This window comes from Tribolium castaneum, chromosome 9, assembly GCF_031307605.1.
Source record: "Tribolium castaneum strain GA2 chromosome 9, icTriCast1.1, whole genome shotgun sequence".
Taxonomy (NCBI): domain Eukaryota; kingdom Metazoa; phylum Arthropoda; class Insecta; order Coleoptera; family Tenebrionidae; genus Tribolium; species Tribolium castaneum.
The window spans coordinates 7,000,860-7,013,035 of NC_087402.1; the positions used below are offsets into that span (position 1 = coordinate 7,000,860).

Genomic DNA, 12,176 nt, shown 5'->3' on the forward strand with positions numbered 1-12,176 from the left:
CGCATTATTCACTAATTAAACATTGAGTAACACAATTCGTTTTTGGAAGAGGTCACATGTGCAGTTAGATGAGGACGAATTGTCGACGTGAAAACGGCAGTAAAGTGAAGAACAGGGCGCACAACTCCCTCAACAATTCCATTCAATGTAATGGAGGCTCGTATTAAAAGTTATTCTGTGCATAACCGGAGTGCCTACTAAAATAACAATTTTGGGGGGAGACCCGCAGGGTCACGTTTGTCGGCCGGTGAGGTGTTATTTTGCAGCGCCCTCGACTAACTAGTCATAAGGGTGCACTTTGAATGCCCTTCCGTGCATTCCCGCGCCGAAATGACCCTTAGGCGCAAGTGAGTGCGTCTAAGTGATACTAGACAAGGCAGTTCCAACCCTGACACTGGTCTTAATAATAATGTTGTTATCACAGATGCAGATGGCACTAATTGACCCAAGACGTCTCGTGTCAAAGACGCCAAATCGCATTTCACTGATTCAATTAAATTTCCATTTTTCCGTCACACATTCTATCACAAAGAGAATTATAACGGCCACGGTTTTGCCAAGACTGCATTCCTCAGTAACGCAGTTTCATTTCAAAGATCCTCAACAATTCAGACTTTTCGCGCAAACAATTAAAACTCCTTAATTATGTTCATCGTCAACTTAACTCCACTGCACCTGATGAATTATTAATCAGTTTAAAGTTGCACTGGAGTTTACTGAGCAAATCCCAACAATTTTATTCTCAGACCAAACTTCACCAGATTCGTTTTAAATACGCCCGTTTATTGGAAGAGAAAACTTGTTAGCAGCTGAAAAAACGGGGACTTGAGAAAGTTTCGCTGAAACTACGGAGACCTTTGTATACCAATCTAGACTTTATCTAATCAGTGGCACCATATAAACGGTTTGGGGAATAGACAGGAAATTGGAAAATTCGTAAACAAATACCTTGTTTCTTCAACTTCTCCACTCACGGTCTCAAATGACACAGTTATGCGGAAAATATAAGATCAAAGTGACAAATTTTATTGGGGGCGATAAAGTTTCACTTGGCAAACACGATGGCATGAGTAAGCTGAACCATCTCCAACAAAGTTTTTGCAAAAAAGATTAAAGAAAAACACACAAACCAATAAAACGTCCTTCCGCTTTACTTTGTTGTAATTTCTCCCAGAAACTACTCTAGCTCAGAAAATTTGTACGCTCCAAACTTGAGACCGTTTAAATTTTCAGTGGGTACACAAACAACGAATTAAATGAGAAAACTGACCAAAGTGTATAATCTTTACTAAAATAAAAAAAAAATGAAAAAAGTTGTTGAACCTGAGCTTTAAAAATAAATTCATACACAGTAAAAAATGTATAAATCTAAACATACACTATCCTAGTGTCCATCAATTAGAGTAGTTAAATAAAAGTAAAATTACACTAGAAAACTACTCTAAAAATCTGTCAGTGTTTATCAACTCTAAATTACTCTGTAAATTTAGCGCCAAAAGTTTTTAGGGGTTTTCAACACTATTAGGTGCAAATCGCTCTATATAGTGTTAATTTACACTAAAATTACAGCTCTAATGCGCATGCCTACGAATAATGCGATTGCACATGTTGGCACATAGGTCCATAAGTGTGTGACTGTTCTTGTGTTTCTTTTTAAGTAAGTATATATATTTATATATTTATTGTTGATTGTTTTTTTATGTATTTTCTGGACAGGTAATATTTTCAGGTAAGCAAATATACTTACAAAAATTAATTTCCTAATTTCTATTTAATTGTTGTAAATTGCGCAATATTGTTTATTCGCAGATACAAAAGGCTTCTCCGATTGTAATAAGTAATAAATAATAAATATCCAGTGAATTTGTAATTAGTCTTGGCACTGGAACTGAAGCCGTAGGTCTTCTTGAACTGAAAAAATTATTTGTGGGATCGAAATTTTATTTTTTTAAGAACATCATTGACCCAATAGCTTTTGCTATTAAACATAAATCACTTAAAAACATATTTATCGGCACCTCTAAACTTTACGGTTTTTCTTCTGTGTAAGAAAGTTTGCACAACTGTTTCGCATTTCTCAGTACAAAACGTCAGATTATTTTTAATATATTTAAAATAATTTTAAGCCTTGTTGAGTCCAATTTGAAGAATAAAGTATTATATTCAACTCGTATTCGTGAAAAATCGGTTTATTTATTCATAATTCATTGGATCGTTTGATTTAATACTGTAGGAAAAAGGCCTCAAGGGCATCAGTTAAAAAATTCGATGCTTCGCATTTCAAGTTTTTTTATTAATGTTTTTACACTTTTTTATACACCCTTTTAAACAAACTAAAGAAATTAAAATCATTTTCGGTATAGGGCCAGCAAAACCTTAGCCTAATTATCTCATTTTTCAGAAAAAAATTGCTCATTTCTCGTCACTATGTTTATTAAAATTAAACACATTCATTTAACAAAACTGGCGAAAATCGACATCAGTTCGGCGACTTATGAGGATTTAGTAAACATTGGTTAGTATACATATACAGCGTGTCCGTTTTTCGAGCTCCACCATGGGGATCTCAGTTATTATAAGAGATACGAGATCGGTTAAATTGGGGCAAAGTTGCGCATTTTTATGCTGAACAATTATCTGCAAGAAAATTTGAGGTGTGATTTGTAGTTTTTGAATTATTTTATTTTTTCAAGCGAAAACCAAAGGAACTAGCCGTTTTTTGGGAGGACGTTCTTCAGGTACTTTTTTACAAGGAATCTAAATCTGTTATTGTATTTTCCAAGACGTTCTTGATGTCAGAGTTACAACACCCAACTTTGGTTTTTCTTATGGACGCCATATTCAATTTTTGTATTTTTGAAAAGTGTTTTTATTTCTGATTACAACAATGTATCACATGATATGATCGAGTCTTACTTACTGACCAAAATCGAAAAAAGCATTTTTGCGAAGAGTGCTTTGGAAAATACACCAACACTTTTGTTTTTAAATAAGCTAGATTTTGGAAGTTTAATTGAATATGGATCTGGGAGGTTCCCGTTTCCACCAAGCTTACTTATTTAATAATTAAACGACATGATAAGTTAGAAGTTTATTTTTTGCAAAACACAACAAGACAAAGTTATAAAAATTCTGCTCGAATATTTAATAGAACTGTCAAAAGTTAGTAAGTTAGACAAAATTTTTGGCGTTTTTGTCTAAAGCACTCTTTGCAAAAACGCTTTTCTCTAAATTTTAATCTGCATGTCAGATTCGAACATATCATGTGATACATCGTTGTAATCAGGAACAAACAGACTTTTCAAAAATACAAGTATTAAATTTGGCGTCCATAAGAAAAACCAAAGTTGAGTGTTGTAACTATGACATCAAGAACGCATTGGAAAAGGCGATGACAGATTTAGATTTCTTGTAAAAATGTGCCTCAAGAGTGTCTTATTTAAAAACGTCTAGTTCTCTTAGTTTTCGCTTAAAAAAATAAAAACAAAAATTAAAAAAATTTGATTTTGTTCCATAATTCAAAAACTAAAAACGATACATCAAATTTTCTTTCAGGTAATTGTTCAGCATAATAATGCGCAACTTTGCCCTAATTTAACTGACCTCGTATCTCTTATAATATCTGAGATCCCCATAGTGGAGCTCGAAAAACGAACAGCCTGTATACAATTGAAACGAAAAATCATTTTATATGCTTACTCAACTTCAGCAAAATTAAAATTCCCGGAGCTCGCTGACGAGCAAATTTATTTCCATGAGAAAGATGGAACAATTTTGGAAGAAGACGTTATTCTTGACTTCTTAAAAGAAAATTCGAGGGAATCGATTTTACTAATCGTATGTAAAATAAGAGCTACTGCTGATGAATGTGAGTTTTTCTGTAATTTTTGAACAATTTCTACATAATTACGTTCTATTTGTTTATTGTAGTAAATTTTGCATCAGCAAGTACTGTCTCTATTATAAGTACGGAGTACCAAGACACTGACGAAAGTACCACCAGTGAGGATGAAATTAGTGAAAACATTTCAGTCGTACCAAGTGATAAAAGAATAGATCCTAATATTCAGAAAGAGGAAACATTTAAAAAACCTATGGGTTACAAAGAAATGTCTGTTGAGGTGTGGCTTTTTATGTCTTTTTTATTTTATTCCCAATTATTTACTTTTCTTTTTGCAGGGGTGGAAAAAATTTATAAGAAATAGAATGGGTGATGAGATTTTTGAGTTTTACAGTCGAAATGGTTTTCTGAAAAAATCATTACGTATTCAATTAGTCAATGCAACGACTTCTGAATTAGTGCGTATGTATGGAATCTCAGTTCCTGAATTCGCCAAAAGAAATTTGGGACAGGCTATTATTTCAATATTTCCTAAATTGAGAAACCCGTGTGGCCCAACGGGCTACGTATGAATGCTTACTTTTCGTTAAATCTTAAAATCAATTGATTTTAATTTTAGGAAGCCTTTTATAAAAACGACAATGGGGGGGAAGGTTTTATTAGTTATAGGTTACGCTTTATCGCGAAAAATTCCAAAGATGAAGACATTAGGGCCGCGGTACGCAGAAGGAAGCGCAAAGCTGTTGAAAACGCGTCCGATGAAGTGAAGGAAAAAAAAGAAGATTGTAGAAATACATATAAAAACGTAATAACTATCACTCCAGAAATTTCTGATTGTGTGGAATTTCTGAGAAACGCTTCTCCTCAAACAGACCAAGAAGCAATCTTGGACAGAATGAAAAAAACGTTCACTTATAGGCGGTCCTTGGATGTTAATGTTTTATCAATCTTTCCGAGATTTCTGGACACTCCATATCTTGTAAGAATATTTTTTTAATATTTCGTGTATGAGCTGAGAATGTTGCCTTCCAGAAAACAAATAATGCATGTTATGCACGTAACGTATTTTCATACCTCATATGTTTCAGATTGAACACGATTTTCGATTACTTTTTCCTGATAAAGAACTCAGTTTTATTGCCAAAATAAACAATGATGCAGAGAAAATTCTAAGTATATATGATAGTGAAGTAGCCACACCTGCCACAGAAATATTAGGTTCGACGGAAGGTTCAAGTGACAGTAAGTAAAAGTTTTAGCAAATTTATGTTACCAAATTAATTTTATTATTTTTTAGAATTTGACAAAGTTACACGATCTTTGTTAGCCCTAGCCAAACTTCTTCAATGGAGGGTTAATTCAAAACAAGTGAGTGATTTAAATGGATATTCCTACTTTGAAAGGTTAATCGTTTTTAAAAAGGTTTGCCATCTTACATTTTTTCAGCATTTAAGTAGGTACAATATTTTTTTAGCTAAATCAACCGGTCGCAGAAATATTATCTTCACTTCAAAGAAAACAACCATTTCTGTTGGCACAAGGGCATAGTAATAAGGGGGCAATTACGAAGTACCACATAGTAGTGGACAGACAGCTCATCCCTTGCCCTGACCACTGTTCCAGTGCGGAGGCTTTCCAGTTGCTGTTTATGACTCATTATGTGTTCAACATAAGGTACGATCACAAACTAAAATTTTTTTGGGAATTCATACAAACCTATTATTTTGACATTGAATCCGAAGGTATATTGTACACTCCACTTATGTGTCTAGTGAGAACTAGACTCTTAAATGATTAATGATAACATTGTTTTCGATTTTGTATACTTGTTAGAGTTCTTTTTGTTAGTTTTTTATACGAGTTTTTTGTTATATGAGTGAGTAATTATTTACAATGTTTGTGTGTTCCTTATGTAATAAGAAATTATTAAAAACTTATTTGGTTGTCAAGCATTTAAGAACAATTCATGGATTATTTGATAATCCGAAACTTAATTTAAGATGTTGTTTTCAGTTTTGTTATTCAAATTTTAAAACTTTTAATGGATTTAGAAAACATATGTTGATTCATGAGACTGAGAATTTAGGTAAACAATTATTAAGAAATAATGAGAATTTGGTTGGGTCTACAGAGTTTTTACAGAGGACTAGTAATAATGCTGCAGTAACTCCTCTTAGCTCTCTCACTATTAATTCTCAAGTTGATATTGTTGATGAGTGTGGTGTTTGTGTTGAAGATGACAATAATGTTGCAATAACTTCTCTTAGCTCTCTCACTACTAACTCTCCAGTTAATAGTGTTGATGAGCGTGTTGTTTGTGTCGAAGATGATAATAATCGTGATTTTAATACATTAGAAGATGGTTCTTTTACTAAAATCCAGAATGAATCATTTGATATTGAGGTACTGTTCCATATATTTTTTCAACAAATTATGCCACTGAGTTTACCACACTCACAATTTCAAGCTGTATATGAAGCGGTTGATGAATTACTTTTAAATTTGTTCGAGTATATGTTAAATAACAGTGTTAATGAAAATCTTTTTTTTTCTTTCTTAAATAGTGTTAGAGATAAAGTTAAAATAGAAATGAATAAATATAGCAGCACATATAAAAGAAATAAAATTATTAATTCAAAAATTGTTTTGCCAAAGGAAATATATTTAGGTATACGTAATGATTCCATATTCGACAAAAGTACGAACACAAGAATAGAAGTAAATATCCCCAGAACATTTCAATACGTACCTATTCTAGAAACACTACAGTGGTTGATAAATAATAACAAAATAATATTGGACTATATATCAACATTCAAGTGTACTACTCATGAAAAGGAATTAATTACAAGTGGCACATACCTTGAAAATAATGAATTATTTTTACAAAAAAAATATTTTGTAAAATTGCAGTTATATTACGACGACTTCGAAACTGTTAATCCTTTAGGTAGTAAGACAGGAGCTCACAAAATCGGTGCGTTATATTTTACAATTCAAAATTTACCCTATGCATTTAACTCAAATTTAAAAAACATACACCTTTTAGCTTTATTTTTTACGTCTGATTTGAAGTCTAGTTGCATAGGTGAAGACATTACACTAAATAAAATATTATCTCCTATCATTGCAGATTTAAAAAAATTGGAAACTGAGGGTATTTTAGTAGATGGCGTTTCTGAACCAATTTTTGGCACGATTTCATCTCTTTCTCATGATAATCTAGCTGCAAATTCTTTGCATGGAATGGTTGAATCCTTTCAGGCTAATTATTTTTGTCGGTTTTGTTTATCTCACAAACATGAGATGCAGAATATGTTTTCAGCAAGAGATTGTACTTTAAGAACAAGTGAACTGTACGAACAACACAGCAGTATAGCGGAAAGAAACAATAATCACCATTTTGGCATCAAATTTCGCAGCATCTTAAATGATCTTAATTTTTTTAAACTTTGCGATACATCTTCTGTAGATATAATGCACGATATTTTGGAAGGGACTGTTCAGTACGAATTAAAACTTTTTCTTTTAGAAATTGTGAATGCGAAATTATTAACACTTGTCCAAATAAATGAAAGGATACATTTATATGATTTTGGTACAACAAATAGCTCCAATAGACCTAGCCCAGTTGTTCTGGACAAAAATAATAATAATATCAAACAAAAAGCAGTGCAAGCGTGGTGTCTGATTAGATATTTACCTTTAATAATTGATGATGTCACAACCGAAGTAGACACAAAATTTCAAGTAATACTATTATTGTTAAAAATTATGTCTATTGTCTTTGCACCTAGAATTTGTACTAAAATGGTAACAGAACTTGAAACGTTAATTGAAACTCATCATCAACTTTTCAAATTGGTCTTTGATAGTCCTATTATTCCCAAACAACATTTTATGCTTCATTATCCAACAGTAATTAAAACAATGGGTCCATTGCTAAACCTCTGGTGCATGCGTTATGAATCTAAACATGCAATGATAAAATATTTTGCGTCAAAATTTAGAAATTATAAAAATTTAACAAAAACTCTTGCACTTCGTTGTCAACAAATGTCAGGAACTTCTCATCCTAATAGTTTATTTGAGATATGTGAACAATTTGGTCCTTCTGTATCATGTTTAATTAAAGATTATAGATTTTCACATTTAATTTCTGTAGATGAGGATGAAATTGAAAACGATTCAACCGTATCTCAATATAAATGGTTCAAATGTGGATACCTTTACAAAAAAAAAATGTTTATATGTGTAGGAAAAGATTATTACCTAAACTCTCAGCTTCCACAGTTTGATGAAATAATTGATATATGTTCAATAGATACTGATGCCTCGGAAAAACAGATATTTTTTGTAACAAAAAAATGGAAAACTGAATCTTTTGTCGAAAGACTTCATTCTTATAAATTAAAAGATACAGATATTAGTCCAACTTTTGACATTATAGAATTTAGTTTTCTTTTATATAAGGAACCATATAATATATCACAATCATTTTCCTCTAACGAATGGTTACTCGTTCCGAAATACAAATTTATTTTTTAGAGTATGTAAATTCGTTAAATGAGTTTCTGTTACTTCTACTATGTTGTAAGTAATAATAATAAACAATTTATTTAAAAAACTAAATAGAGTTTTATTCAAATTTACCTCCAACCCTCAGAGTTCGAAAACTCTTGATATCATACACTACGTAGAGTTATATTTAAATTTCCCACCAAAACAGTAGTACTCTTCACAGAGTTTATAAAGCAATCTAGATTTGCTTTACTCTAAAATATAGACGTAAAATTTACACTTGTAGTGTATTATAGAGTTAATGAACACAGCAAATAGTGTTTTATATTAGAGATCAAAATTACTCTACTCTAGATTATTATCACTCTGATATTTAACACTATATGTAGAGTAAAAAATATTACTCTAAATAGATGGACCTGTATAAACTAGAAATAGAGTTGTCTAGAGTTCATTATTTACACTACTTTTTTTACTGTGTACTAGATATAAAACTACAGAGTGTCTCAAAGGTAATTTCCAAGTTTAGAACCTTGTAGAAAATCACTTCAGTAATGCAAATATAGCATAAAATTCATATTTTTGTTGTGAGTCTTTTGCCAAAAAAATCTATGAACAGGTCAATTTTATTTATGTAAAAGCTACATTTTGACAGCATGCTAACATATGTGACGCCACTGGTTTGAATAATGACGTCAGTTTTAATTTTTTTTAATGGCAACAGATATATTTTGTAGCCTCTTTAATTTTTCTAGTGAATATAAAAGAAATAAAAAATAAATTAAAAAAATATTAAAAGAAGAAAATGAAGTATTAAAAGATTTATTGATAATTATTATTATACATAAAAAGCTTTATCTTTTTGTTTTTGTCTTATTTTATCAGAAGGGATTGTTTTTTGAGGCTTTCCCCCTTTTTAAAAAATTGCGTTTTCTTTAAATATAGACTAAAAGTTTCAGTGTTTTATTGTTATTTACAATTTAAATGATATATTATGAAGAATAATAAAGTAAAATAAATTTTTAAAAAATCTTATACGTTGAAGAAAAAAATCTTAAATTTTTGTCATTAGCTGTTTATATTTTTACGAAAAATTACAGAAATTTAAGATTTATTTACTCAGCAATAAAGCTAATTTTTCGAAAAATTAATTTACATTGTTATAATTATCAATTTACACCATAAATAATAATAAACACTGAAATTTCTAGCTTGCGTTTGAAGAAAACGCAAATTAAAGTGCATCCTAAAGTACACCTTGACACCAATGTATTTTTGGACAAACCTGAAAGAACCTAGTTATTAAAATAAGTGATTAAGCAATTTCAGGTGGATAAGAGATAAACTGTTTTAATAAATTATCCACGTAATGGATCCTCTGGTTTGGTTTGTGACGCCTTGTGGTTTTTCTGTGAAACTTGAGACTTTTAAATAATAAATAAGCAGTAAAAAAGAGGGTGGCTCAATGAGTAAACAGCAAGCGCAAAGCAAATTCGGCGAGGAGCTCCAAGGCAAATTTAGCAATCATCAAAGAAGACTCAAATAGATTTCGTGAAAAATTAATTACAGTGCAAGGAATCTGAATTCATTACTTTAATGCGAAACCAAAAATATGCAAGGATTCACGAAAACCTTGAAACTCAAGAGTTGTTTCTTGTGTGACAATTTGGTAAAACCATAACAAATCGGCGACAACTTGTATTGATTAAAACCCACAAAATTCCAGCCAACCTATCATCGGATCAACTGTCCGCTTTCTTCCAACCCAATTTGTTTCCGCTTGAGTCTTGAAAAAACCCTTTAAACAAAAACTCCAGTTAGTAACGCTCCCATTACACGCTTTCCAGCTGCCGTATATTGTTCCACCAGCAACCATCACCCCATATACGTGATCTTGCTCATTTCAGGACTCCCACATTCGTGACACGGCATAGGCACTTCCCCCTTGACCCGTTTCAAATTTACGTTCCGATCGTTGTGTTAAATTGTTTTTTCATCAAGCGGTGCTAATTAAAGGAAAACGCATCCCGACAACAATGCACGAAAACCCATCTCAAAGCGGGGTGTTTTCAGCACATGGAGCGAAATTGGGGGTGCGTCCGGTGTTATTAGAGTCACTTGTCACGAACTCAGTCGCTCTCTATTAGGCTGCAACGCGGAGATGAGTTGTGGCTCCCCGTATATTGAGTTGATTACTTTACAAGAACGTGACTGCGTGTGGGCCCTTTATACAACTTTGCCAACATTTTTAATACTAGTTTTCCGAATTGTAAAGCAACTTGTTTATGATATGGAGAACATGTGGCGTTCACACACAGCGACTCTCAGGGGAAGAGAAGTTTGTTGCAACGAGAGAGTTTGTCAAAATATGACCCAACTTTGCGCTTCTGCCTCCACACTATAGGGGAAAGGCGCCTGTGCTGGACCACTGGGAATTTGCACCAGCAAGCCCGCATACAGCAATTAGCAAATTTCAAGCTATTAAATTTTTTTTGATCAGTATAAAATTATAAATGATCAGTATTTAAGTAATTTTTGCACAGTAAAAAAACTTAAAGTTTTGAAATGCTAATCTTTACTGCGCTTCTATCATTTTTACAGTGTATCTATTATTTTTACTGTGCATTTATTATTTTACTGAGCATTTATTATTTGTACCGTGCATTTATTATTTTATTGTGCATTTATTATTTTTACTGTGCACTTATGACTTTACTGTCCATTTATTATTTTTACTGTGCATTTATTGTTTTTACTGTGCATTTATTATTTTACTGTGCATTTATTATTTTTACTGTGCATTTATTATTTTACTGTGTATTAATTATTTTACTGCGCATTTATTGTTTTTTCTGGGCATTTATTATTTTACAGTGCATTTATTATTTTTACTGTACATTTATTGATTTTTCTGTGCCTTACTATTTTACTGTGCATTTATTATTTTGCAGTGCATTTATTATTTTTACTGTGCATTTATTATTTTTACTGTGCACTTATGATTTTACTGTGCATTTATTATTTTTACTGTGCATTTATTATTTTTACTGTGCACTTATGATTTTACTGAGCATTTATTACTTTTACTGTACATTTATTATTTTTTCTATGCATTTATTATTTTACTGTGCATTTATTATTTTTACTGTGCATTTATTATTTTACTGTGCATTTATTATTTTTACTGTGCATTTATTATTTTACTGTGCATTTATTACTTTTACTGTGCATTTATTATTTTACTGTGCATTTATTATTTTTACTGTTTATTTATTATTTTACTGTGCATTTATTGTTTTTTCTGTGCACTTATGATTTTACTGTGGATTTATTACTTTTACTGTACATTTATTATTTTTTCTGCGCATTTATTAATTTTATTGTGCATTTTTTATTTTTACTGTGGATTTATTATTTTTACTGTGCATTTACTATTTTACTGTGCATTTATTATTTTGCAGTGCATTTATTATTTTTACTGTGCATTTATTGTTTTTTCTGTGCATTTATTATTTTACCGTGCATTTATTATTTTTACTGTGCATTTATTATTTGTACTGTGCATTTACTATTTTACTGTGCATTTATTATTTTGCAGTGCATTTATTATTTTTACTGTGCATTTACTATTTTACTGTGCATTTATTATTTTGCAGTGCATTTATTATTTTTACTGTGCATTTATTGTTTTTCCTGTGCATTTATTATTTTACCGTGCATTTATTATTTTTACTGTGCATTTATTATTTGTACTGTGCATTTATTATTTTTACAGTGCATTTATTATTTTACTGTGCATTTATAATTTTTACTG

General features: G+C 31.2%; 2 protein-coding genes across 6 annotated transcripts in view; one reads left to right on the forward strand and one right to left on the reverse strand.

Moving 5' to 3' along the window:
- The window catches only part of Fas2 (Fasciclin 2), a 68,141-nt gene that overhangs the window by 33,224 nt on the left and 22,741 nt on the right, over positions 1–12,176 (reverse strand). The gene's annotated exons all lie outside the window — the stretch shown is intronic.
- LOC103313046 (uncharacterized) lies at positions 1,351–8,426 on the forward strand. 3 transcript variants are annotated; one of them, XM_064358991.1, is made up of 9 exons: positions 1,351–1,657; positions 2,402–2,515; positions 3,710–3,868; positions 3,931–4,121; positions 4,180–4,407; positions 4,461–4,820; positions 4,930–5,083; positions 5,139–5,263; positions 5,316–8,425. In XM_064358991.1, exons 2-9 carry the CDS (start codon positions 2,428–2,430, stop codon positions 5,637–5,639), a joined length of 1,629 nt encoding a protein of 542 aa, XP_064215061.1. In that variant the 5' UTR covers positions 1,351–1,657; positions 2,402–2,427; the 3' UTR covers positions 5,640–8,425. The 3 variants fall into 3 exon arrangements, with proteins under 3 accessions (XP_064215061.1, XP_064215062.1, XP_064215060.1); XM_064358992.1 differs by having other exon boundaries at positions 1,351–2,515; positions 5,139–5,209; positions 5,316–8,426; XM_064358990.1 differs by having other exon boundaries at positions 1,351–2,515.